Source organism: Aspergillus wentii, assembly GCF_001890725.1.
Source record: "Aspergillus wentii DTO 134E9 unplaced genomic scaffold ASPWEscaffold_2, whole genome shotgun sequence".
In the NCBI taxonomy this organism is placed as follows: domain Eukaryota; kingdom Fungi; phylum Ascomycota; class Eurotiomycetes; order Eurotiales; family Aspergillaceae; genus Aspergillus; species Aspergillus wentii.
In genome coordinates, this window is record NW_024467833.1 from 3412772 (window position 1) to 3439683 (window position 26912).

The 26912-nt window shown below is 47.8% G+C and overlaps 9 protein-coding genes across 9 annotated transcripts; 5 read left to right on the forward strand and 4 right to left on the reverse strand.

The window, feature by feature from the left end:
• Positions 1 to 216: 216 nt before the first annotated feature.
• On the forward strand, positions 217 to 2541 carry ASPWEDRAFT_37121 (sugar porter family MFS transporter). Its single transcript, XM_040834609.1, has 6 exons — positions 217 to 774; positions 832 to 1111; positions 1160 to 1480; positions 1534 to 1893; positions 1950 to 2110; positions 2163 to 2541. Exons 1-6 carry the CDS (start codon positions 540 to 542, stop codon positions 2363 to 2365), a joined length of 1560 nt encoding a protein of 519 aa, XP_040693025.1. The 5' UTR covers positions 217 to 539; the 3' UTR covers positions 2366 to 2541.
• Positions 2542 to 3195: 654 nt separating this feature from the next.
• On the forward strand, positions 3196 to 3705 carry ASPWEDRAFT_169203 (putative RING finger domain protein; the record flags this gene model as incomplete). The annotated part of the gene is made up of 3 exons (XM_040830409.1): positions 3196 to 3242; positions 3298 to 3480; positions 3531 to 3705. The coding sequence occupies 3 exons, from the start codon at positions 3196 to 3198 to the stop codon at positions 3703 to 3705; spliced, it is 405 nt and encodes a 134-aa protein (XP_040693026.1).
• ASPWEDRAFT_369391 (putative C6 transcription factor) lies at positions 3585 to 6363 on the reverse strand. The gene is made up of 5 exons (XM_040834577.1): positions 5958 to 6363; positions 5167 to 5903; positions 4693 to 5116; positions 4347 to 4635; positions 3585 to 4292 (listed from the first exon to the last, which is right to left on the reverse strand). The coding sequence occupies exons 1-5, from the start codon at positions 6218 to 6220 to the stop codon at positions 3933 to 3935; spliced, it is 2073 nt and encodes a 690-aa protein (XP_040693027.1). The 5' UTR covers positions 6221 to 6363; the 3' UTR covers positions 3585 to 3932.
• A 95-nt stretch (positions 6364 to 6458) lies between these two features.
• optC (small oligopeptide transporter, OPT family) lies at positions 6459 to 9356 on the reverse strand. Its single transcript, XM_040834610.1, has 8 exons — positions 9069 to 9356; positions 8872 to 9014; positions 8028 to 8819; positions 7732 to 7973; positions 7345 to 7683; positions 7162 to 7293; positions 6926 to 7111; positions 6459 to 6869 (listed from the first exon to the last, which is right to left on the reverse strand). Exons 1-8 carry the CDS (start codon positions 9194 to 9196, stop codon positions 6537 to 6539), a joined length of 2295 nt encoding a protein of 764 aa, XP_040693028.1. The 5' UTR covers positions 9197 to 9356; the 3' UTR covers positions 6459 to 6536.
• Positions 9357 to 9375: 19 nt separating this feature from the next.
• cp7 (putative carboxypeptidase Y) lies at positions 9376 to 11484 on the reverse strand. Its single transcript, XM_040834611.1, has 6 exons — positions 11214 to 11484; positions 11083 to 11166; positions 10763 to 11031; positions 10353 to 10710; positions 9845 to 10308; positions 9376 to 9786 (listed from the first exon to the last, which is right to left on the reverse strand). The coding sequence occupies exons 1-6, from the start codon at positions 11446 to 11448 to the stop codon at positions 9718 to 9720; spliced, it is 1479 nt and encodes a 492-aa protein (XP_040693029.1). The 5' UTR covers positions 11449 to 11484; the 3' UTR covers positions 9376 to 9717.
• Positions 11485 to 12030: 546 nt separating this feature from the next.
• ASPWEDRAFT_370508 (putative ABC transporter) lies at positions 12031 to 16962 on the forward strand. The gene is made up of 7 exons (XM_040834597.1): positions 12031 to 12271; positions 12320 to 12649; positions 12704 to 14256; positions 14311 to 15020; positions 15068 to 15244; positions 15296 to 15967; positions 16018 to 16962. Exons 2-7 carry the CDS (start codon positions 12332 to 12334, stop codon positions 16875 to 16877), a joined length of 4290 nt encoding a protein of 1429 aa, XP_040693030.1. The 5' UTR covers positions 12031 to 12271; positions 12320 to 12331; the 3' UTR covers positions 16878 to 16962.
• Positions 16963 to 17383: 421 nt separating this feature from the next.
• Positions 17384 to 20019, forward strand: ASPWEDRAFT_37129 (uncharacterized protein). Its single transcript, XM_040834612.1, has 2 exons — positions 17384 to 17776; positions 17843 to 20019. Exons 1-2 carry the CDS (start codon positions 17636 to 17638, stop codon positions 19745 to 19747), a joined length of 2046 nt encoding a protein of 681 aa, XP_040693031.1. The 5' UTR covers positions 17384 to 17635; the 3' UTR covers positions 19748 to 20019.
• A 736-nt stretch (positions 20020 to 20755) lies between these two features.
• Positions 20756 to 22635, reverse strand: cdcA (phosphoprotein phosphatase CDC14; the record flags this gene model as incomplete). Its single annotated transcript, XM_040827527.1, has 2 exons — positions 20756 to 22001; positions 22052 to 22635. The coding sequence occupies 2 exons, from the start codon at positions 22633 to 22635 to the stop codon at positions 20756 to 20758; spliced, it is 1830 nt and encodes a 609-aa protein (XP_040693032.1).
• Positions 22636 to 25960: 3325 nt separating this feature from the next.
• Positions 25961 to 26469, forward strand: ASPWEDRAFT_37131 (uncharacterized protein). The gene has a single exon (XM_040834613.1). The coding sequence runs from the start codon at positions 26053 to 26055 to the stop codon at positions 26368 to 26370; it is 318 nt and encodes a 105-aa protein (XP_040693033.1). The 5' UTR covers positions 25961 to 26052; the 3' UTR covers positions 26371 to 26469.
• The last annotated feature ends 443 nt before the right edge of the window (positions 26470 to 26912 follow it).

Genomic DNA, 26912 nt, shown 5'->3' on the forward strand with positions numbered 1-26912 from the left:
TCTCGATTCTCAGGAATGCATCAATTATCAGTATCTAATTCGCTTTTTGATAGAATATCCAGATGAGATTATCAATTCATAGTAAAATTATAATAAAATTATTTATGTTTAAATTGCCATGCTGATTCTTGGCTAAATATATTAAGCGGACAAATTCCCACGTATAAACGCTGTTCAGGCTGACTCCATCCCCAATCCTCCTGCTCAAAGCAATCATCTCCCTCGTCTTCTCTTCCTCTCTTCTTCTCTCTCCTCCAATCGCCATTTTCTTCCTCTCCTTCAGATTTAATCCATCACGCCTCAAATACACCCTGTCAGACGCGGACTGTCTAGCGGGACGATCGCTGGCCAACCCCGGATTCCGTACCGTCTGAGAAACTCTCTCCTACCCCCACTTCATCTTCCTCTTCGTCAACCGGTATCAGCCTTCAAAACCAGGATCTCTTCATGGCGTCCAACCGTCCTACCTGGAGAAAAAGCCTCTTTTTGTCGCTCTGTGTATATATACAGACAATGCCTTCTTCTTGTGGTTCCTCTGCATGTACAGGGCTCCCGAGCTGATCCTCAAGCCATCTCCCGCCTTCAAGTCATTCAAGATGGGCCGCTTTTTCACTGTTTCTCTTGCCATCTTTGCGGCGACAGGGTCGTTTCTCTTTGGGTACGACTCGGGCGTCATGACCGATGTGATTGAATCCAAGAATTTCCTGGTTTTCTTCAATACTACTCAAACATCCAGTCTTATCGGAGCTATCAATAGCACTTTCTCTGGAGGAGGTATGTCCTTTCATATTAATATCCAATTTGCATGGCATCTAACAGATAGTCTTCTAGCGGCAATTGGTTCTCTTCAAGGAGGTCTGACAATGGATCGTTTCGGGCGCAAGTTCACTATCCAGATGGGCGCTCTCATCTGCCTCGTTGGTGCAATCCTCCAGTCGGCTGCTCAAAACCTAGCAATGATACTTGTCGGTCGTATTCTGGCCGGCTGGGCAGTTGGTCTCATGTCCATGTCCGTCCCTGTGTATCAAGCCGAGGTTGCCCATCCTCGTTCTCGTGGGTTGATTATCGGATTGGCTCAGCAGATGATTGGTGTGGGGTTTATCGTGAGCACGTATGCTGCATTGTCCTCATACTGCAGAAGCACACTGACAGTAGACAGATGGGTAGGATACGGGTCTCTCCATGCGCCAGATACGAGCCAATTCCAGTGGCGGTTTCCGCTAGCCTTCCAGGTAGTTCCAGCATTAATCCTCGCCGTGGGCATGTTTTTCATGCCCGAATCTCCTCGATATCTCATCGAAAAAGAACGCTATGATGTAGCTATGAAAGTATTGAGGAAGCTCCATTTCGATGGCACCAATGAAGACTGGATCCAGACCGAGTACAACGAGATAAAAACGACCATCGAAGCCGAAAAGGCTGCCACTGCTCCTGGATGGGCCGTCATGTTCAAAGTTCCCCAATTTCGGACGAGATTGCTGTATGCCTTCCTGTTCCGTTCCACTCATTTCCACTGACAACTGACGTATATAGTCATGGTGTTGCTGTACAGGTCTTTACCCAAATGACCGGCGTCAACGTAATTGGATACTACCAGACCATCATGTACAACGCACTCGGGATTACTGGTAGCCGCAATACCCTCGTGGCTGGTATTTATAATTGCATTGGCCCGATCACGAACTTCGTTTTCATCGTCTTTCTGCTGGACAGAGTAGGGCGACGCAAACCCATGATATTCGGCACTATTGCCATTTCCATCGCGCTAATCTGTGAGGCGGCGCTATTCTCACAGAACTTGGATGGTCAGAGAAAGGGATATAGCGTCGGTGGAGTTTTCTTCATCTTCTGCATCACAGTCATCTTCTCATTGTCTTTCGGCCCATGCAGCTGGTATGTGTGCATTACCCCTCTCCTCCAGTGTTGACCTGACACGCTTTACTCTTCAGGGTGTACATGGCGGAAGTCATGCCAATGCAGATTCGAGGAAAGGGAAACGCCTTCGCAACCGGGGTCGGGAACTGGGCCGTCAGCACGCTCTGGAACCAAGTATCGCCCATCGCTCTCGGTCAGATAAAATGGAAATACTATTTCATCTTCATTGCTTGGAGTAGGCCAATGTCATCAAAAAAGGAAAGAAGGAAAGCTAACCATTCACCCAGACCTATGCGTTTCTCTCCCAGTCATCTACTTCTTCTTCCAAGAAACCAACCAAAAATCCCTCGAGGAAATTGACCTGCTCTTTGGAGGACGAGCCTTAGGTACAGTCGCAGAAGAGACAGAAGGGATGGAGATGAAGACCAGCCTTGATAAAGAGGAGGAAACAGGGATTTCGGTTGCAAATGTGGAACATAGCAAAGTTTGATCTAAGATCTAAGCCCAAGTGATATGCAATGATATATGAATGAATGATTTAGTGGTTTATTCCTTTGACTTTGACGTGTCAGAACACCGTGGTCGAGACCCGAGAGGACTATTCATAGCAAGGTTATCCAACTTCAGCCTAGCATGCTCCATTAAAGTGGGATACGAGTATTTCTCCAGATCTGTAATCCAAGCTTCGAAGATCATCTCCTTAGAACGAGAAGACAAGGTAGGCAGAGTCCAACGATGCAGGTAATGTCATATGACACCTGAGGCTATGCAAGCAGAATTTGTAGGGTGAAAGAGTTATGAGAGCTTTTGCCCTGTAAGGAGAACTGGGTGTACAAGATGAGCATCAGTGATATAGAAGCGAATACCAGCTCAATCATCGTACAAATCATCATATATAACCCTGGAAATTTGATGATCTACAGTACCATTGTCTGGCTTCTTTATATTCCTTTTCTTTCATCTTCTTCTATCCTTTTGTCGATATATCAAACAAAATACCAGATCTGATGGCAGCTGTGCCCTCATGCTCAGAAGTAATGAAGCTCGCTTAACTGGCATGCAGACAAACACAGTCTGATATTCACTTGTCAAAACACACAGTTCCTCTCTTTAGATTCCTCTCGTTCCATCCTCTTCTCCTCACCCTATTGACTCTCCACGATCCTCACTTCTCTTTCTTTCTTCCCCCATCCACACCCCACAAGTGACCCATCGACTAATCTCTGCATCTCAGCAAACATGGTTTGGAGGGAAAGTGACCACCATGATGCTGAGTATGACAGGCAAAGAGATGAAATGCCCTTCAAGACTAAATTGGCAATGTCTCTCTCTATTGTTTTGTTCGTTGTTTGTACTCCCATACCTTTGTAAGCCTCCCCTCTCTTTCGATCCCTGGATAGATGATAGCTAACTTCCCGGTAGCTATCTCTTCAAGAGATATCGCCCTAGCTGGTGTCGATGTCGCTGCTGCGAAAGAGCGGACCCGCCACCCAAAACCCAAGAGGACTGGGATCTTGAGAAACTCGATTGTTACGCTGGCGTTGGCAAGCTGAAGTGGTGGTTCGCGGTGAAGAAGAAACGCCCCGCTGGCGGAGAGTTTATCTGGTGAGTTCCAAGTTTCTCTTTCGGATCAGTCTAACAATCAGTTATCATAGTGCCTTCTGCCTCGATCCCGTTCTTGATCGTCAGCTGGTCCGCAAGATCAGATGCCGTCACGTCTTTCATAAAGAACGCCTTGAGACTTGGTATTTGAAGAAGAAGCACCAGTGTCCGACTTGTCAGAGGTATTTCATTTGGTACCGGTTTCCGTTGGATGGGTTATTCGTTTGATGGCCTTTTTTGCGATTGGATGCCTGGTGAGAGGCTTCTGCGCAATTGCTAAGAGCAATCACGGGAAATCCAACTGGTCTTGCTTTCCTCGTTTCTTTCTTCCTGTGCATCTATGATGTTTCAGATGTTCCAGATGCGTTTGTGCAACTTGCATTGTCGATGTTACGGTGATATGACACTCGGCTATCGTTGCAGTTTGCTCGTGCTGTTTCTTTGTACTTCAATCTTCAAAAGGTAAACCCATCCCTCGATGGTAGAAACTCCGAATTAAAATCCCAGTTGCTATAAGTGTACCAGTCCAAGAAATCATTAAGTCCAGAGGTAGCGTCGTTGAATAGTTCCCCCTGCATCGGCTGCGGATCAAGTATCTGATCGAGGATCTGGGATAACCTCTTTTCCACTTGCTTGCATGTGTGGTAGTTGCCATGTCCGGGACGTGCCACCCATGACAGACAGGATATGAAAATGCTCAAATTGCGAATGAGCTCTGCACGTGGTAAGGCAATGGGATGCGGTCCGAGTCCTTGGTTTTGGTGGAGGAGTTCGAGTATCAATAAGCTAGCACTAGGGAGTCCGTAGGATAGTACCTGCATAAGTTAGTTTCTTCATCATAATGACAGGTTATAAAGGGGTAGGCGTACAATCCACGCATAGTGCCTGCTCATATCCAACAGTGGATCCCTCTCAGCACTGATCTTGATTATAATTGATAAAAGCTGTCTCGACGTGTCAAACAGCGGTTCATGGCAGGTACTGGTGCGCTTGACAAGAGTACGCTGGAGGAGAAAGAAGGTATAGAGGTAATCAAGATAGACATGAAGCATCGTAAATGTTGGATAGGAAGTATCGCAGCTTTCTTTGACAAGCAAATCATACCGCAGATGCGCTGGGCACGATTCCCAGGTTGCTCGCGCTTTTTCGGTAATTTGGCTTGAGAGGTAATTTGGTTATTTCATGAATATGAATAATCATTTATGTCAAACTTACTTGTACTTTTGAATAAGATCTTCCTGGCTGTGCGTTCCCAGGGCCACATCAAGCGTTTCTTCTCGAAAGACAGCGAGTAGAAATCGAAGTCGTATAGTACTTACCCGGTGCTTATTCCCGTGGGCGTCCCATCCGTGTGCGTCAAGCTCGGCGATTGCTCGATCAAGATCATCACCGCCGGCAATTAGGACATCGTCGCTCAAGTCCAAAGGAGGCGTCGACGTGCAGTACCGGTAATTGATCAGCGGTGGTCGTCCGACAAACGTGGCAATTGATATGTCTGCGTAAAAGGCAGAGATAAAACAGGATCTCCTCCATTGACGAAGAAAAAAAGGACGATCGTCCGTCTCACTGTTCTCTTGATGAAGACCAGCAGCATATATTGTAGCTGATAAATCGCCCAGTCGCCGCCAGGCTTGGTAGCCTAGATGGATGGTGAGTAACTGATACATCTACTGAGACAATCAAACATACTGGAGTCGCCAAATTGCTGTGTCTTCAGCATGATATCGCTGTACTGACAGAATCCCAGCAATTCGTTGGCCGAGGCTGCTTGGTCACAAAACCCAAGACAGATGTCACTCGCCTCCACTAGTTGACTCAAAAGCTTTTCTTTGGGATTACTATGATCCACAGCCTGGATAAGCTCCGGGTCATTGCTTGGCGTGGCCATCAGTGCCACGCCGCAGATGGCGAATATGCTTCCCAATGCCTCCCAGCGAGAATTGTTGCCAGTAAAAGATTCGCAGTACTGTTCAACAGTCATCGATCCATGCGTTAACAATGGACGTGATGAATTCTGGAATATCAAATTGGCTAAATCCCGAAACTGCGGTTCAAGATTATCGCGAAGGTCAAAACTATCAAAAATCTTTCGAATAGAGCATAGGATACTATCCATCATGACCTGTGGAACAACAGCCAGAGATGCGCGACCATAGTACTTTCGAATTATCATGTCACAGATGGTAAAATCATAAAGTAACCGGAGCACCTCGACTCCCATTTGAACACGATATGGATCCACGGAGGGGGTGGCAACCCCATTCGTAATGCTGCCATCCATCTCGATCGGAGTATCACTGCGACGATCATGCTCAGCAAGGACAGCAGAGTAGCTGGTCGAACCCAAGTAGCCAGGCAGTGTTGACGGTGGTTCTAATGTCGCATGGAACCGGGTACCGTTCAGTGTTGATCCCGGACTTGAAGTACTAGAAAGACGTTAACTTGAGTTCAACTTCATTGTTTCGTTTGACTCAACTAGCCTTGAGCTTGGCTGATTGCCTGCTAATCTCCTTGACGTTGAACGTGGACGTCCAACAGGGTTCGCTCGTGGACCTCTCCTCGTCATAGGAGCGGGATGGTAGAAGCAACTCTCAGCGATCTTCTTCCTCGAACATCTGCCACAGACAGGCCTTTCGTGATCACATCGTAACTTTGCTTTTCGACAAGGCTCACACGACTGGAGTGTGCCATTGCGGCGAGTGGCCGGTGATTCAGTCTGTCTGGGGGGGTTGATGTCCGCCATCGTTTATCAACCATCACCAAGCCAATCGTAGATACGATTCATCAAGAATCATTCATCTTATTTCTCGACCCTAAAATATGACAGCAGAATTGTATCACAAAAGGGTTGAGATCGGCAGTCCGTGGGGCTTTGGATTTGAAAATTAGAGAAGACGGGCGGTTCGGGAATCCGCGATCGATGCTTGACCCAAATGGGTTAGTATAGAGTCCATACAATAAAATCACGATATCACGTTTCACTGGGTTAGATAAGAATGAAAATGTTGAGACTCGTATATATCAAATATGGATAGGTATACTGTTTAATACTATATACATTAATGCCATGTGCTAGGCCCAAAGGTCTCTCCTTGCTGAACTGTTCGCAATGGCGTCCCCATCCCATCTGCAGTCTGCGTCGCGATATTATTACCATACCAACTAAGATTGACTCCAGGATACGAGAGGCAAAAGAAAATAAAAAAAGTCCCAACAGCCAGTCCAGCATCCAATGCGGCAGAGAGGATGTAGTTGTATTTCATCCACCAGGCGCGATATTTGCGCTGTAGATAGCCGTTGAAGAATAGGCCAACAAGTCCCCATGCCATATAATTTGCTGCAGTTGCTGGTGGGATTGATGCTGTTGATGCAAAGATTGCAGGTAGATGAACCTGAGGGAAAAGAGGTTAGTTTGTTTCATTGTGTCTGTTCAAATGGGGTGTCAAACCTTTCTCAACATTGTCTTTGGGTAGCGTTTATCCACAAAATAGAAGATTATGGGTAGGACGGCGCCGATTAAAAAAAACCACAGCATCGGGCGATACATGGAGCCTTCGGAAAAGAGTCTTTTCGGTCCTATGAGTCCCCAAAATACGGCGTTGGTGGCATAACCTGCGGCAAGAGGGCATTGGAACTGTCGTATGGATTAGCCAAATGTCTATAGGGTCTTCATAGACGGCTCACATTGTCCTTGGCGTCTGAAGTGCAGATACCGTCGATATTACCCATGGCCCAAATATTGACCGCAGTCTGCGTTAACCAAGACACTATTATTCCAGCACATTGAGCTGCAAATGTGACACGAGGTGGGATTTTCTGCTAGTCGTTAGCAGGTCGCATATACTGTTAGGGCCTCAGAAAACAAACCATATAATGACCAATTTTCATATCTCGGATATATCCCAACCCTTGGCTAGATGAAACAAGAGTAAAGATCTTGAAAACAACATTGTTCATCATCTTTCCCGGCCAAATGTAACCCGCTATAACAGCTGATATCACAGCTGTTGATAGTTGGATATTGCAGATCGCCATCATAATACCGGTTGGCACCAGGAGCACAATATTAAGAGCAATGGCAAGAATAAATCCATACCATGGGAGTCCGGTGTCGTACACATAAAGGAACGCAATGCTGATACCGAACATACCGAGAAAAACACTTGCATACCACCACATCGGAACTTCTTTGTACTTTTGCATCAGCTAGGCATTGTCAGCAAACTATGTAAAAATGAAAGCGATGACAATCACCTTGAAGTGAATATCAGACTTTTCGGGCTTGGAAGACCTTCCGATGCTGGCTATTAAGCCATTCCAAACTACTTGGCGGTGGTAAAGAATTGTATGGACAATGATGGATATCACGGCAGCAAAGCCTAAGCCATATGAAAGTGCTGATGTGGTGGAAAGATATACTGGTGAGTAGTCGTAATAGGCAGATTCATTTAGAGAATAGTCTTTTTGCATGACACGGCTAGTATTGTATGAGTTTCCTGTAGATATATTAGTTGGAAAGTTGGTATATCTGCACGAATGCTCTGGCGTACCTGTGTTGTCAAAATTACCAGACGACGAGAAAGGCATGTACATGCCCTGCCACACATTACTCCAATGCAGGGCAGGGGCAATAATCCACAGAAACAGTATACTTCCACAGAAGACATTAACCAGTGCCCAATTTGGTACGAGAAGAGGAGATCCCAGATAGCCTGTGATCTGATTCCAGTCCAGTGTCATCGGTAATAGATCCATCCCCGAAGTCGCTCCGAAAACCTGATTGACCGTGACATTATTTGGGACAATCCACGTTATCCATGCAAATGTCGTGAGGCCGGTGAAAAGATATCCAGGAAGAAACTGATAGGCTGTAGCGCAAATTGCAACAATAGAGAAGAACCTCATGCGACCCATTTTCCAACCGTTTGCCACCTCGCCTTTGGCGTTTCCGTCGTGAAAAGTGTATAAAAGCGAGCAAGTCGGCAAAGCTCCTGGCCACACGCAAAAGGCCGGCTCAACAAGAAACCTGTGGAAGAGTCCCGCAATGCCGAAGCTCAAAGCCTGAGTTGTGAGAAGAAACATAAACCGATAACCAACGGAAATGGGTATGTCCAGAAATTTTTCAAAGCCAACATAAACGTCCGAGGCGAGAGATCCGTTGTCAAAAGCCGTCACAAGGGAAGCCATGATAGCCACGATCGAATGTTCCTTTTGGTTGAAAGGGCCGGGGTTGAGGGTAAATTGCCAGCCTAGCACTGTCCATGTTCTCTGCGGCAAGATAGTCGCCATGAATTTTCCACAAGGATATGTGATGAGGATCGCGAGATATGCGGAAAGGAAGACTGGTCTCCATTAGCAATCGCTCTGTATCTGCACCTTGACCGAAAATCTCACGAGGCGGGCTGTGGAGCTGAAAGAACTGGTTCAGGGCCGTGAGAATCATCGTTCCGATGATGCCCAAAAACCACGCGCGAAAAGTGTTGACAGGCAAATCCTCGTCCGTCGCGGGGATACTCGCTCGCACCTCTGGATAGGGACTGAAGCTCTAATCAGCATTTAATCTCGATAAAAGGGGAAAAGACAATGTGTACAGGTCATCCTCAACCTCGACGGCTTCGATTTTCGACTCGTTTCGATGCTTGAAAGGAGTCGATAATTCGATCCCATCCTCTTGTGCTGTCTTGCTTGATTCCTGCATCATGCCCTTATTATCGGCCATGGTGGTGGGAAAAACTGCAGTCGGAGGGGGGGTTTATCAGGACAGATCAAGTCAGAGTCGAAGCAAAAAAGACCATGCTGCTCAATTTTCTGTGTGACTAGCAGCATGGTAGCCTGCACGGAGTTCTTTTGTTGGCATTGCAAGCATCGAGAGTCGAGACATTCACTTGACACGTGCATGGGAGAAAAAGCCTGCTATCAGAGCCAGGGTCTTTGCCTGGCATGTTTTAAAATAGTGTGATTGATTACGTAGCACAGCATCAAAACTCCTTTTCTTTGATTGCTTTGAGAAACATTAAACGACACTACGGGGATGCTACAGTGACTACTGACTCGTTGATGCAAGGAATGCAGTCCTTCTGCCCCTTTGTGGTAATTTTTAGTGGCCGATGATCAACACGCCCCATACATTTTGCATGGAGGGACTGCCGATCGTCTCCACTGGCTTGGTTAGTATCTTCCACTTAATAAACTCAGTTCTCGTTCTCATTTTCGAGATCTCAGAAAATATCCAGGATTCATTCAAAACGATTGCTGAAACAGCCATCTTTGGTAGAGATCGAGTGCCACTTCGGGCTGGTCCAGGGGAACCTAGAATCCGATCGGTTAATTTGTCCTCGATGTTGTTGTAAATATTGACTTGACTCACCATGTGCCCAGATCGATCTACAATAACAAAGGCGAACCGTCGGTTTTCCGATCCAGAAACCGCCGGGGCAATGACTTCTTTATAGCTTCCCACTTGTGTCTTCCGGTGTCCGATAACGGAAGTCCAAGGTTTCAGGTCTTGTGAAACAAATTCGGCCTGGCCATTCCAACGAAGAGAATTCGTCCATCGCAGATTGCCTGCAGTATTGCACGCAAGATCCAAATTCCCATTGTAAATCAACACGTCAACCCCGTTTTCAAGGGTAAATCGCACTGCATCCATGACATTTGAATAAGGGTCATTCCCTGACTCGAAAGCCCCAGAGACCTCTTCAGATTCGATAGAGAAATTGGCGACTGCGCCAGGAACTTCGAGTGCTTCCCAAGTAACTGGCGTGTTGATGTAGTCTTGTATATCGAGAACGGCCTTATAGCAAAGGTGATCCACCTCACAAACTCGAGTGACTGACTCGATTAGCCAAAGTAGAAACCATGTCAGGGAATCTTACTGTCAAAAGGATCTCGTCCACCTGCAAAGGATTCGTCGTGATAAAGTTGGCGTATCACTCCACACACTTCGTCTGTAGCTTTGCATAATGCCTCATCAGGAGACCTATAGCAAGCTTCGTATACGTAAAGACATCGGGGTAAAGCCTCCGCCATTATTTGGCATCGCGTTTTATTGAATACAGGCTCATCAATACCTGGTTTTGTCGTACAGAGGGTCTCGTAGTAACCGAATGTGGTATCCATGGGAGAAACGAAGCCATTTCCGATCAATATAGACTTGAGATCGATATTTGGCCTTTGGGGATGCATTTGATTCTGGCGGAGGATTTCTGCAGACAATGTCGGGACATAGTGTCCCTACAGCTAGGTCAGCATTAATCAATATTTGGTGTGCAGATTCATTCAATACCCCATAGCTTTCTCCTGCGATGTGAAATGGCACCGATCTCCGTTCTGGAAACACACTCGAGAGAAAGATCTGAAGGAAAATGTACATATCCTCCGCCGCGATCTGGGATGTTGTAGGAGTATCTGTCCCAGGATCAGTGTATGAGAGTCCTGTGCCTGCTGGCTGGTCGATAAAAATCATGGATGAGTTGGTGGTCCAGGAATAGGGGTTGCGATGAGTTCCTTCGCCTCTGGGATTGATGCGACAAGGTCCGAGTTCCAATAGCATTCCTTCAGCAACATTAGCGATGGAATCTTTTGCCAAATCATGAGAATACTTGCCTACCATGCCACTAACACCTGGACCTCCCGTCATCCATAGTGTTAATGGATCCTTGATGGGGTCGTTGAGAGTGTCAAAGTACCCTTCAGCTTGTTAACAGAGTCCACCACACCAGGATCGCAAAATTTACAGAAGAACATGTGTTTTCCATTAAAATCGAACCATCCTGTATACTGGTTGGAGCCCGCATCGCAGACCTCATCGCTCTGTTCTTTAATTCTCACGGAGTAAGAGGGGAAGTCGGAGTGTCTGTATGTTTGGAATGTGTCGACGAGGGGGACTTGGGACTGTGTCGCTCTGGCCAGCCCTAGTTGCAAGACAGTGATGGCACCAGCAAAAATACACCAACCCTTCATTTTGGCCATTTGGATGAGGCTGGAGTATTGAGGAAGAAAAGCAAGCAGCAACAGGGAAGTTTCCGTCTTATCTAACAACGCCATAAGTGCATTTTACCCTTTCGGGCAATCTCATTATCCTGACAGGGATTTCAAGCCTGTTTGTATGCCAACTGGTCACCGCATATTGCGATATATCACATTGCATTTGGCTTTACAAAGTTAATACAGACTATCGTGGCAAATACTAGATTGAGTATAACTGGATCTGCAGAAACCCTTGAGGAGTTGAGATACATTTTCAATTGAGTCAATATATATCCGACAGGTCAAACGGAGATTTACCGCAAAACGTGAGCATCTAGCAAAACCATAATAAGTTATACTCATCGTGATATCTTGATAATCTTGATAATTTAATAATTTAATAATTCTATTCAAAATAATATCTGTAGCCGATGAAGGTTGCAATTGAAATTATTCAGGGTCTGACTCTTTTGGCGCTAGCGCAGGGTAGCAGGTGTCTTGTCCCAAAGCGGTAACTGGAAACGACCAGCTCAACACTCTGGCCTGGATCTTTCTCGCGAAGAAAAAGCACAACCGATTGATGCCGTCTTCATCCTCGACGTTTTGATTGAAATTGGGTCTTCGCTTCGGCCTAAAGCTTAGCCACTATTTCCTCCGTTTAATCTTCCCCATCTGTCTCTGGACGGCGCGCTCGGACACGCTGGATGTCCCCGACCTGCTTCATTTGGCAACATGTATAACATCGAGTGTACGTACTCACGGATCTTGGCCGTACCTTAATGTGGCGGCAAGAGAGAGTATCGTTGGGCTCTAGTGGGATGAATTGGTAAGGTCAGCTCCTAAGAGCCACTTGTACTGACAGATCCTTTGACAGATATAAAGTCTTATGCCTCCACTCCTACCCTCCGCGAATCCACCTTTTCAACCATCAAGGCTGGTACAGATGGATCAATCAGTGATCCTCAGTCTCTTCTATGAGCCAAGATGGATCGTCCTGGCAGTGTTCTGCCTGCTGATTTGCAGTCTGAACGTCAGGTCTTTTCTTCGTCGAAAGCACATGGCCAGCATAGCCTTTACATCGAAGCATGCTCTATGGGGAACACTTAACTTCATTTCTTCTGTCACTTGTACGACTGCAGTCTTTGTCTCTGCGAATCAGAATGGAGTTTGCGACTGGACAAGAGTTTTGATTGGCTCACTCTGGGTAAGCTTTATGGATTGAGTATGCCGTTCCCCCCCCCACTGACAGGCTAAATAGGCTCTTGCATGTCTATTTCGGTTGTACTACCTGTTGGTCTCTGCCCATCGGAAAATATTCTCAAATAGCGCCCTCATTTTATGCCTTGCCCTTTTTCTCACGGATGATCTGCCACGACAACTGTACCCTTTGATATGGATACAATCTCGAGGCACTGTTAGTTTTTCGACGCCGGATATAATCGCTTTAGTGGCTTCAGCTACAAGTGCCCTTCTGGTACCCCTCTTGACACCATATCATTCTCGAGTCAATGATAGCAATCCCCATCCATCAAAAACCTGCTCACCCTTGTCAAGATGGTGGCTATATGCTTGGGTTAGCCCAGTTGTCGAAAAAGCATATTCTTATTGCGGCGCCATCAGTGCAGAGGACCTCCTACCGATCATTCCCGAAAATTCAACCGAACACTGGCTACAGGCTTATTCAAACTGCACACAGAACTTCCCCTCATTTAGGATGGCTCTATGGAAACTTTTCCGGTATAGATTGGCAGCAATGGCCTTCTTCGCCGGATTCTGTGGATTTTTTGAACTCATCGGAACTATCGGACTGCACCAGCTCCTTTTATTTCTTCAGAGGTCCCAGGAAACAAAACTTCAAGCCTGGTTCTCAATCATGCTCTTTAGTCTATGTCCAATAATACGCGGCCTTTGTATGCAAACGTTTGAATACTTTGCCACTCACACGATAGGGGACTGGAAAGCCCTCATCACAACCGCAGTGTACCGGAAGCTTCTTGTACTCCATGAAGACGCAGATATCGATGTCGGCCAGTTGCAAAGCAACATCTCAGCAGACATCGACAGGCTAGGTACACTTCGATACACCGCCATGACAGTTTTCATGGCCCCCGTGGAATTCATCGTGTCATCAGTCCTGCTTTACAAGATTATGGGATGGTATTATCTTCCAAGTTTGGCCTTTCTCCTTATTACGAGATATCCGTTGTCCAAATTCATTGTCTCAGCGCAATCCGGGGCCCAGTCGAAGATTCTACAAGCGGCGGATAGAAGGATCACAAAAACGAGTGAGAGTATACGGGCAATGTCGACTATCAAAATCCTCGGACATGTCCAGCCCTTCATTCGGAGGATCCTCAATGAAAGAGACCAGGAATTAAAAGCTATCTGGAGCAAAATGCAGGTTATAGTGACTTCAGAAAGTCTTTCCTCGGCTTGCACTTTTCTGGCACTCATTCTCTGCCTGGCACTATATACCATTATCGGCAAGAAACCTCTCGAGGCAGACATTGTCTTTACAGTCGTGGCAGTTTTTAACATCGTGAAGGGCATGCTTACATTAAGTGTCCTTGGTGCTGGTCAATATGCACAAGCCACAGTCAGCTTGAAGCGTTTGAGTGATTTTCTGGATCGTCCTGAAAGCGAAGTAACTACTATGTACGCCAAGGATGACGCTGTTAGCCAGGCTGAGGCAGGTTCTCGACACCCAACAACTGTTACCGTTCAGTCGTGTGCAGTACCCGGCAGATTGTCAGGAAACTCTGATGCTGAGCTTGTTCAAGATGGGCTAAACGTTGTTACAGGTGAATTGGGGTATGTTTATTGTGAACCCCTTTAAGGGATAATCCGTTGCTGAAAATATACTAGGTCGGGTAAAACCTTGCTATTGCAGTCATTATTGGGTGGTAGAAAACACATTCAAGGTGTGAAGGGATTCCAAAGATCACAGTTTGAGCCGATAGGTTATGTCCCGCAGAATCCTTGGATCTATAAAGGCAGCATCAGGGATAACATTATCTTCGGAGCTCCATTTGACCCCGAAAGATATGAGAATATTATCCGAAGTTGTGCGTTGGAGCCTGATTTTGCATCTTTCAAGGATGGAGATTTGAAAGACGTGGGTGAAGGCGGTCGTCGCCTTTCTGGGGGGCAACGCCAGCGGGTTGCACTCGCTCGAGCGGCATATTCGCATGCAAAAATTGTGATATTGGATGACATCTTATCAGGATTAGACCCAGCGACTACTAACTGGGTGATTGACAAGTGCATCCTGGGACCTCAAATGAAGGGACGGACGTTGGTTCTTGTTACAAATAATACTAGGCTACTGGATTTGGCTGATCTAAACGTCCACACGAGAAATGGTGCAGTTTTTCAAACAACCACGGCGCGTTTACTGAGCAGTGGTCCTGCAGTTTCAGAGGAGAGAAGTGCTGTGGATTCTTCACTGCCCAACACTCTCAATTCCGGAGAACAGAACGATTCTGTTGATGAAAATCAGGATTCAATTGAGGAATCGGAAAATTTTCCAGATGGAGAGGACGGCTGCAAAGGGGGTCTTATCGGTTTGGAATACAGTGAGTCATGCTTCCTTGATTGGCCATTCGCATGTTAATAGTTCCAGTGTGTAAATACATCCGATCTTTCGGAGGCTGGCCATTTATCATGATCGTGGCCATGTTTACTATCTTTGCGCAAATTATGGAGATCATATTGCCTACTTGGCTCTCTCTCTGGAGCAGGACATATATGGAAACCAAGCGAAATTCTGGCGCCGGATTTTATGTCACAGTATTCGCAGGTGCGTTGCCTTTCTACGCCAGCATAATGAAACGTCTAATAAATAAAACAGGCCTCGGCATTGTGCAGATATTTATACTGGCAATTTCACTGGTCTTGATGTATTCAGGATCCTGGAGAGCAAGCCGTGATAAACATCTGCAAATGCTGACTGCAGCTTTCGGGGCAACATATGCGTGGATTTGGCGTACCCCGGCTGGCCAGATAATCAATCGTTTTTCTTCCGACATTGCGAGTTTGGACGACACATTATTCAAGACTTTCCGACCGGTGATAGAGACTTACTTGTCCATTGGTTTCCGGATCATTACGGTATCATCGCTTATTCCTCTCTTCTTGTTGCCCTCTATCGCATTGACCGGGGTTGCAATTTACATCGGCTATCGCTACCGTTTCGCATCGACTGCGGTCAAGCATATGTACGCTGCAAGCCTGTCGCCTTTGCACCACAGTATTACAGAAACTGTATCAGGTCTTACGACGATACATGCGTTTCGTGCGGAGAAGATGCTCCAAGATCGGTTCGCTACAGCCATCGAGCATCATGTCCGGACCTGGAGGGCTGTCAGTGATCTCCAGCGATGGCTGGCAGTACGAATGGATATCTGCATTGCCTTGATATCATTCTCGGTGGCAGTTTTGGCGGTAACGCGTCAGCATGCAAACGCATCAGCAGTAGGTCTAAGTTTGACTTTGACAACTGGGCTCTGCACCGCTCTTCTATGTAAGTCTCCAGAATCGACGGTCGAAAGTGTGCCGCTGACCATTTAAAAGATCTTGTCTATCTCTCAAGTCTCTTAGAGGTAGAAATGACTAGCTACTACCGTATCGAGTCATACATTAAGGGCCTTCCCCAAGAGCCGAGCGACCTTGCAATACTCAACGACACGATTGAGAGTTGGCCAACTCATGGAGTTGTTGATGTGCAAAATCTAACAGCAGGGTACTCTTTGGATGAAGATGAAGTGCTGAAGGACATTAGCTTCAGAGCATGCCCTGGAGAGCGTGTCGCCATTGTAGGTCGCACAGGAAGCGGCAAGAGTTCCATGGCTTTAAGTCTGCTACGATTGACGATCCGGCTTCACGGTTCGATAAACGTCGATGGAGTTGACATTGAATCCCTTGATGTCGACCGACTGCGGCAGCACATAAGTCTTATACCGCAAGACCCGACACTGTTTGACGGTACCATCCGATTCAATTTAGATATGAACGGTGCGGTAAGTGATGAGCATTTGCAGGGCGTCCTGGATGATGTAGCTGGTGCAAGTAAGTGGAAACTGGACGACGTCGTCGAAGCAAACGGAAAGAATTTCTCGCGAGGTGAAAGACAGCTTATCGCTCTCGCGCGGGCCATGGTGACCAAGAATAAGGTCTTGATTATGGATGAGGGGACGGCCAGTCTCGACCCAGTAAGCGAAGAGCGCATCCATGCGGTTCTCCGGGCCAAATTCAACGACTGGGCTGTCATAGCAATCACGCACCGGTTGCACAACATTGTCGACTTCGACCAGGTTCTCGTATTAGACAAAGGGCGGGTGACGGAGCAAGGAAAGCCGCGGCAACTCCTGAATGAGGGGCAAGGGCCCTTCTGGGCACTCTACATGCAACAGGGGGTGCATGGAGACCGTTGATAATAAAACTGAAAATCCTAGAAACAACAGTTGTTAGGTTTCAACCACATGTTTTAACGCTATGGATCACGAGAGAGACGAAACTTGCCCTTGCCTAGGAAAGGAAGAGGACATGTGTTCGCACGAAATAAAAGGACCTTTGCAAGAACGGGACCAACCGCCAGCAGGTGATGGGAGAGAAATCCTGGACGATTTTTGCCTCGGAGCACTGGCCTTGTGAAACATTAATGCATCGTCCGGTGAATCAGCTCGTCGTCTGGTTCGTCACAGCGCCAGACAAAGAAACAAATGGCGCAACACCGCCGCCCTTTGCACGTATCACATCGGATCCTGCTGGGCCCCTGTTGGGCCTGTTTCGAGTCTCCGCCGACCACCAGGCGCTGACGGCGTTAGCCAACTTATCTAGTTTGGCCCCCTCTGGAGAGTGCTGAGTGGCGATCTGCAGCTTAGATCTGTTAGTTCGTCGATCCCTTGCACCTAAATGCTTGCCGCCGTTCCGAAAGGGGCTGGAGAATGGGGGAGAGCAACTCCAGACTTTCTGGACTTTCTGTGGATGCTTTCGCTGCCTTGAATGAATCGACGAGATTGGAACTCTGGCTAGGATAGCCTCATGTTTTTGTCACCACCGTGCTTTACCTGATACGCGACATTCGCTGTGATTTCTGTCCAAAAACACAATCCTTCCCCTGAGGACTGTTATGGCACTTTGATCAGCCGTCTATGCTTCACGTGGAGTGCCATCTCGATTGTCGATAACTATGCCCCTTACCTCATCTCAACCAGCTGTCAGTGAAAGACCTCGCAGAAAGCGAAATGTCGTCTCGCGTGGTCGAACAGGCTGCCTTACCTGCCGGAGGAGAAGGTTGAAATGCGACGAGACAAAGCCTGGGTGCAACAATGTAACTATCCTGTTCAAATATCCAGTGATAAAAATACCAAATCTTCTGGTGCTGACGTTGATTTAGTGTAGGCGCGTGAACTTGCCATGCGAAGGCTATGCGCAGAGAATTACCTTCAAAGACCAGACGAATTTCATTGTCGAACGGGCGCAGGGAAAACCTCCCAAAAGAAAAGGCCAAACAGAATCAACTTTGATAAAAGACGAGACGGACGAACCGGATCATTCGTTCAATACCATCTCTGACTCGTGTCAACACTCTTCGCCAGTGCTCAAGAGACTACCTACTCCGACCTCGCAATCTCCCGAATTTCACATTGTGCAAACAACACCTCTAGACTTCAGAAGGGAAGATTTCGATGGGGCGTGTCCAGGCACATCAAATACTACTGTAGCCTCGGACTCCATCTCGAAGAAACGGGAACTTCGTACTCCAATACGATTCAGTGGCAGGAACCTCTCCCCGGCTTCCGATCGGGATACGTTTTCATCCTTGGAGAAGTCAAGTACTATTGACAGAGGCTATATGACACCATGCTCTCCTGAATCTATGGATATTAAGCTTTCTCCCAGCCGGGTGGTTCCAAATTCCTTTCTCGCTCTTACCGGGGCTTTTGAGTTCCCGGAAGACTATAGGTACTACGAATACTCTGTAGGGGGCAGCTTTTCGAGTTTATCTAGAATACTACCTCTATCGGAACTATTCAAAGCAGATCCTGTTTCTCCCCATGTCCATAATGCCGCTTTGGCTTTATCAGCTCTTACCCTGTCTAGTTTTGAACCTCACGCCAGAGGATCTGTGCCTCTTCGCCGTCACGCATTCCACCACAGTCTGAAAGCCGTGCAAGGTTTACAGAATGAACTTTCCCGTACAACCCAGTCTCAAACAATGAGCGAGTCTTTAAGCACCGATGCAGCTCTATCGTTATTTACTACCACTATGCTTTTAGCAAATTTTGAACTCCAGCGAGGCTGTCTACTATCATGGCGCTCTCATATGCATGGTGCTGCTATATGCCTCAATTCCGGATTCAAGACAATAGTCAAAACATCTGCAGGGATGCTACTTATTAGGGCTTTTGCGAGAATGGCGCTTCTGTTGCGCTTGTACAACGAAGAATATTCTGTAACCACGCAAGATACCATGTCCCCGAAGCTAGCGGATTGGCTGAATCTCCTTCTGAAGCAATCTTCAAATTTACACGACAGGATATTGTTGATGGTAGAAGAAATCACGAGGCTCGAGATTCAAAAGCGTCAGTATCCGTCACAAGATGAGTTTTGGTCGCAACAGAGCGCCGAGCTTCTCGTAAGGCTCGAGGAATGGCGGCAGGATCTGCCCGATTCGGAAGTTCCTGTCGAAGACAACTCCATCGAAGCCTACTTGACCATCTCTGCTCCTAATCAGGAATCTTTGGTCCGTGTTCCTGCGCTTTCATTTCCTAATTCGGCAGACCCCTGTGCTGCCGCCGTCAACTACGCCACATACATCTGTACGGGAATGCGAGCGCGTACTCGTTACCTACCAGATGAAGGACGGGTACTACCGCCCGGCGTGGAGCAAACGGCTCTCACAATTTGCCGTATTGCAGCAGGTATCCCACCGGCGCGATTTGGAGAGTCCTTCACCTACAGCCATGGCATGCTGCCCCCAGTCGTGGGAGCTTACCGGTGGTCAACCAACCCCGGCCTCCGCATCTGGGTCAAACATTGGCTGGCAGGCTACAAGGGAACCCGTGAGGGCATATGGAATATAAGCCAAACCCTAAAACTTCTCGCAACAATGGACCGTCAATTCTCAAATGAGGGCCTTTCATCGGGTCGGGGATTTGTCGCTGTTCGAATGGTCGACGAACTAACAGATCCATCGGCAGATCTGGTAGAAACGGACGGGAAAAAACCCTTCAAGATCCGATTATACTCGAGGGATCAACAAGAGGGTCTTTCGAAAAAGCTCGTCGATGTGGAGTAGGTGACGATATCTTCGTCTTTGCTTTTTCTGGGATGAAATGGAGGCAATGAGGTGGGGAAGCTTGAACGATTTGATTTCGTTCCTTGACGACCTTTTATGAATGACGGGTTATGGGTTTGCCCGATTAAAGATAGATAAGCATACCTGGGCAAAATTGGGCTTGGTGTATCATCACACTTGGATATAACTGGGGTCTCATGCATTTTTGGATTACAGACATTTTAATGTAAAACGGGGTCTTGATGCCACCCAGCTTCATCTTCCTGTATGGGAACATCAGATTTATGATATGAAGTCCTTTATCCGTAGCAGGGAGATATGTCAACCATGCTGGATTTTGGCCAGCGTGCAGACTTCTGCTTCGCTCGTCAATGCTGGCATTCTAGAAGGGTGATGTCAATCAAGATGGCGACTTCCTCAAGCAGTTGAGTGATTCTAACCACCGACTTGATCGAATGAGAAATATGATCTACTTTTACTTCGTCTTAGTGACCGGGTCATAAATGATCTACGGGAATAGAGGATTTTTCAGGTTCGTCAACCAAATTGTCATGCCGACGTAGATCATATAGGCAGAGGCAGAGTTTAGCTCAAAACCAAAACATTAAAGAGCACAGGTTACAACAGATCGACAGAGATGTAGAGTCACAACATCCTAATATTCGATGCCAACTTGATAATCATCCAAACATTAACAAGAAACAGTGTAGCCATACGCCATAACTCACACGCCCAGGCCAGAGTTTTCAACCGTAATAAACACCGACAGCAGAAACAAAGTAGAAGCAATAAGACATACATAAATGCAGCGCAGTAAAGAATAAAAGCAATATGATGCAATAGTACGGGGTATGCAATGAACATCTCCCAACCCTGGTAATAACCGGGTATCGAGAAAGACAAGGTAAGAGGAATGAAAAATGTAATACGAGAAGAATAATTAATCAAGGCTCAAGAGCACCTGAGAACGGAGAAGAAAAGACGTAGGAAACCAGTCCACGTAGAGTTCTACTTCACCCGGGTAGGGCTCCCTGCACTTCCAATCCGGCCGCTGGCCTTGCGAACTCCTCGAGATTCGCTCCTGCTGTCTGTTACACGACGAGGGCTTGACCGAACTTTGGCCATGGGAATCGCACCGCTCTTTGAGCTGACGGGGGTCTTGGGGATAGCATAAGAGCCGTCGCCCCAATTTTCCCGGTCCTCGTGGATGTCGTCTGTCAACGTGTAGCTAGCGGTGACGGTGGCAGAGTAACTGATAGATCGCTGGGCTGAAGACGCCACGGGGGACTTAGAAGAACGCTTCGCAAGCATGCGGAGTTGGGTTTCTTCTTCACTCTCGCTGCTATCATTGCTATGACGATGGCTGCGGTGGTTGGATTGCTCATTGTTCTTGCCCGTGTCCTTGTCGACAGCAAGGCTACCAGATGTGGTACGAGCGTAAGGGTGATGCCTTGAATCCTTTCTGTGAGACTTGCGGGGTTGGCCAGGAGTCGGTGCTGGGAGGTTCTCTTCGGCCTGAGCTCCAGCACCCTCATTATGATCGATTTCTCCCAAAGCAGACCGTTTCGAATGACCATTGTTGGGTGGCGTTGCCACAGAACTATGGTTTGCGCGTTGCTTGGTAGACGGCCTACCGGGTGTGACAGGAGCCATTTGAGCTAGCTTCTCCTTCATGCTATCCTCAAACCACCATCCACGGAAGGAGCCCTGGTTTAGGTGCAACCAATGTTGTTGAGGTCCAACAACCATACCCGGTCGCATGAATCTCATGAAAGCAATGATTTCATTGGCAGTAAATCCGTAACGGTAAATGAGATAGGCGCCGATCAAGCAGCCCGTACGACCGAGGCCTGCTTTGCAGTGGACGGCAATGCCCTTGTTCTTGACGGTGATCATCTCGTGGGCCATTTTAATAAAGCGTCGAACAAGCGGCAATGGAGGGCAGGTGCCATCTTCGAAGATCATGTCAATGTGTGTGATTCCCAAAGCTGTGAAGTAGGAAGGACAGTAGAGCTCAGAGTTCAATCGGACGACTAAGCCGACATTTCGGGACGCAAAGTGTGCCAGGACGTTTTTGAAAGGAAGAGGTAGTTTGGAGTTGAGCACCTGAGATGCAGTAGACGGCAATGCAGCGTATTCGGGGGTGTTCGCCGGGATCGGCTCGATGGGACTGTGCTGTGGAGACGCAAAAGCCAGGAAATGAGGCGTGACCCAGTTGAAGTCACCCATGTCGACACGTTCAAACTTCTCATATCTGGACCTGTCAGTAAATCATCGTGACACGATGTTGGGGGCAGCACATACTCCTCAAGACTAAATTCTCTCAGCCCGCACAGCGATTGTTCTTTCGCCTTCCACACACCGTAGACTACGTCTTGGATGTTCAAGACAAAGTCTGCTTGGCTATATCCAGCGTCACGGAAGGGCATGTAAGGGGGGTCCGCCTGTGCGATGGGTGCCAACGCCAGGTGCGGGGGCCAGGATTGGATGAGGACCATGTAGCAAGCTACAAGGCATGCGGCATTGGCACGACTCCGTGAGTCTGTCTTGCTGTAAAAGACCACAGCACGATCACTGTTGGCAGGATCACCGAGGATCTCATGGAAGTAGACGGCAAAGCGGTACAGATGGCCAATGTGAAGAGGGCCAAAATCGGCATGGAAAGCATTGTAGAGCAGAGTGTCGTCCACCGTGAAATACACGGGGCTTCGGCGCTTGCTGCTGGGTGTGCTTGGCTGAGCTCGCGAACGCTTGCTGGGCGACTTGGAGTGTTCCAATGGATAGGGAAATGGGGTTCTCGAGTCCGGTGTGGAGTCATAGGAGGCAAGGTACAAACGATCTGCACGTTGAAGAAATGTCAGTAAGCCGCAACGCCAGAGCCATGCCATGTGGGATCAATGCACAGGCAAACACAGGCAAACACAGGCAAACGAACCTTGGATGTACTCGATCACCTGCCCATAGCCACCATAGTTCGAAGACATGTTGATTGCCAGAATGCGTGACGGATAAGATAGATAGGTAAGAGTAGTTGAAGCTGATGGGGAATAAACAACCTGATTGCGCGGTAACCAGGGGAAAGATCAATGTTTGTTTTTTTTTTTTTTTTCCCGTCTCTCAAAACAATACAATTGCAATTGTTTCAAAGGATAGTCACGTCTGATCAACAAGTATAGATCAACAAGAAAACAACTGGTTCAAACTAAACAGTCATGGTCTGGTCAATTGAAGCCCCGAACAGATGATCGTGATTGATAGACCACAGTTGACTTGAGCTCAGGTGCCTGGGACAGGTAAGGATAGAGGCGACGTGATATGAGGATGAAGATAGAGAAGAGGAAAGCGAAGGGCAGCGGGGTTGAAGAAAAGAAAAGCCGGAGGCGAGAGGAGAAGATGTTGATCGCACGAGAAGAGAAGAAGAGAGTGTGTGGAATGGTGGAATCGAGGCCGATGAGACCGTTTGGGCAACTGCGATGCACGCTCGGCGGCTGTGGTTGGCCTGTTATGTTGTGGTGTGCCCAAAGAGGACTAGCGGCCGCTGTTGACGCGACAACGGCTTTCTGCCTGAGGCGGAGAAGAACATATTCAGGCACTTTAAGGCATCAGCAGGCATACATGCTCTGTCAGCACATCTTAGCTAAGCAACCGCCCCCGCAGGCAAAACAAAACAAGCACCAGCCACATAAAAACAAACACCGCCACAGTGTTAGGTTGCTGCCCCTCAGCCACTGTTTGAGGTTTGGGATCTCGTTACGCCTCAACTTCCAGTCTACAGAGCACGCCTTATCAAAGCCATCTCCATCTTGGACAGGATTTGGCTGAAGCATCAATTGCCATCAGCACTCTGTGTCTAATTGACTACTCAACTAGTCCTGAGGCATGATTCAGGTATGGCTCTGTGTGGCCATAGTTGTCCCAGGGTCATTGGCTGGTGACTGATCTGGACTGTATTGGCTTTTGGCTGCTGCAGTTGAGTTTCGGGTCGTATGACCGTATCTACAGGGCTGACAGGGTATGGAGATCCAGATTCAAAGATCGGGGGAGCTTCGAATCACTCCAATCCATGTTCGGCTTCCTTCTGTGCTGTAAACAAATGGCCGGAGGGAAGGGAAATGATGAGGTGATAGGACACCACTCAGCGCTATATATTCTTTCCATCAGACTCAATTTCCGTACAGCTACGAAGGAACCTTCAGAGCGAAAGTGCAAAAAGGAAACTGACCCAATTAATGGCCACAGGCCATAGGGGATGAACAGGAGATGAACTTGTGGAGGATCCTACATCGACACCGATAGTAAGGTTCGGGCAATCATCGACCACAAACCCAAGCTGAAAGGACGTCAATGATCGCTTACGAATAGCTTCCAATAGCTCAACGATCAAGATCCTCTTCTCCTTTCTCAAATTTTCGGTTCCATGGATGGGTTTGCAAATGGTCTTGTCTTGAAAACCGGGCTTCTCGAAGAGATGGAATAGTTACCCCATAGCTGTTCCACACTCCGTCATGCCGGGATTATGTTCAAGCGTCCATTATTGAGCACATGAACAGGTCTACAAGGCCAACAGTGAACAGCGCCTGATCAGTGTTCCAAGACATCTCGTTGCCTATGGAGCTATCGAGTACGTAGCACACACTAAATACCTACGAGAATGCCCCATAATCGACACTACCAGAAACGTTTATGCTGGGGCGACGGGGAAAGAAAAAAGACGCAATCGATGTGGAGCATCAAATTACGCTTTCATCAAACCAACATAACACCAAATACTACCTCATTCTTTGACCTCCAAACGATGTATTTGATTTGTTTTTTACCATCAGGGTTGACTACTGTGACTGTCGATGTATCGTGATGGCTCGGCATTTTCAGTATTGGGATTGGCGGGCAACATGGGATCGACAGGGATGACTCCACTGCCAAATGCCGCGCCAGTCACAGTGGCTGAGGTAAGGCAAATTATACTCTCTGCCGCCACAGCCTTGACAGTCGGTGCCACTTTTTCTCGTGTAACTCTCACATCGCTGAGAGGGAGAAAAACAAAAACAGCCATGGTTGCATGCTGTTTGGATTTGATGCAGAACTGATTAACGCACTGCAGGCTGATTATGACTCCTACTATTGATAAGAATTCACCGACGAGGCGCAAGGTGATGGTGTCAAATCACAGTGACCATCCCTGTCTGGGGTGTTGGGAATCTTCAGTTAATCTTGACTATCTGCAGCTAACCACCCACTATTCTTTTTTAGCTCGGACAGACGGGTAAAATGACGTTGGGCTTCAACTCCGTCGATGTAAAACAGTACATTTCATGTCAAGGAAGCTCTTCTACGGGCTGCTGGCGGAGTCTTTTCCACCGATCGTCACCTTCTACAATGCTCCATCTGGCCAATCATCAACGCATCGTCACATTTTCAAAGCCTATTCGGGTGCTGGGGCCCCGCCAAGTCTGTATGGACGGGTTTCCCCCGCAAGGTTACCGCTCTTTGTCTTCGTCTTTGTCCCAGGGGTCATGCAACCTATCTGGAGTTGCTTGAAAGGAAGAAATATTCAAAGTATTCGAGGCAATAGTAGCAGATATGGATCATTCACAACAAGAATCCAACGAGAGGAGTCATAATTTTTTTTCTCTATGTGGTCAGTGATGGCTTCATTGACGCCCTGGCTATGGACGGCAAGTCTCTACAAGATCAAAGCGTAAGTTACAGCGACTAGGCACCAGGAAGGAAGGCGTTATGGCGCTCTGCCCAATTGGATACGCCCCAGCCGTGGAAAAGCTTCTCTTTGTTAAGCTTGGGCCATGTTGATGGAGCCATGTGGGAATATCACTCGTTCAATCAACTGTAATCCTGGCTCGAAATTGCTGATCTCATTTCCAACGGGGATGAGATGGAGAACAAGTTTCGTTCGTCTGCCGATCGCTATTATGATTGTTCTCCGACTGGACCTACTGGAGAATACGTGATGGAGTCTTGTGTTTGCTGCTGAGGGTGATAGGCCTGCGAGGTTAGTTCACTATGCGTCCATCTCCTTTTTCACGATGCCCCTGATCTGCATGTCGAGGTAAGGAAAGTTGAACGGAGAACCAGACAATAGGGACTAGGGAGATGTTCTCCATCGGTTCCTGTATATAAAGCGGCCTCGAGTGCGGTTCATTAACCTTCTCTTCTTTCTTCTTCAGTCCAGACACTCATTCCACTCATTCCAGTCGTTCTTTCGGACACAATTGCTACCGCAATCCGTTCTTTCTCTTTCTCAACTACAGTCATTCTTTCTTAATAAACCGGTCAAACCAACCGTCATAATGAAGTTCAACGGAATTGTTGCCTCGCTGGCTATTGCCAGCACTGCTTCCGCCGCTGCCATCCCCCGCGATGTTGCCGTTCAGCAGGCTCTCGACCAGGTGACCACTGTCGCCGGTAACGTTGACAACCTTGTCAACGGCCTCGTTGGCGGCCTCCTCGGCTGCAGTGACGTTACCAAGGTCCAGCAGGGTATGCTTCAGCTCCCATCCGACAATTTCTTGACGACAGGGCACCTGAATAGGCTAACACGTTTTGATATCAACAGAGCTTTCCAACGTCAAGACCCAGCTCTCCAAGGCTCTCCCCGTCAAGCGTGACATTACTTCCGATGTCACAGACACCGCCGGCAACGTTGTCGACGAAGCCACCAGCGGTATGTGCCTGAACACCCATTAGAAGCCAAGAATGAAGCTGACAGATTAATAGCTGTCAGGAACATCGGCCGTGACTCTGGTGCTCTCGCCACCGTCAACGACCTCGCCAGCTCCCTCCTCGGTGGTGCCCAGGATGGAACCCTTAGCCTTAACCAGCTCACCAACCTCCTCAACGGTATCAACGCTGGTGGTCTCGACCAGATCCTTGGTGGTCTCACCCAGGGTGGCCTCGCTAACGTTTTGAACAACGTTCTCGGTGGCCTCCTTGGTGGTCTCGTTAGCCGTGACTCCGGCGCTCTTGCCACTGTCGATGACCTTGCTAGCTCCATCCTCGGTGGTCTTAAGGACAACAGCCTCAACATCAACCAGCTCACCAACCTCCTCAACGGTCTCAACGCTGGTGGTCTTACTCAGATCCTCGGTGGTCTCACCCAGGGTGGCCTCACTCACGTCCTGAACAACGTTCTCGGTGGTATCCTTGGTGG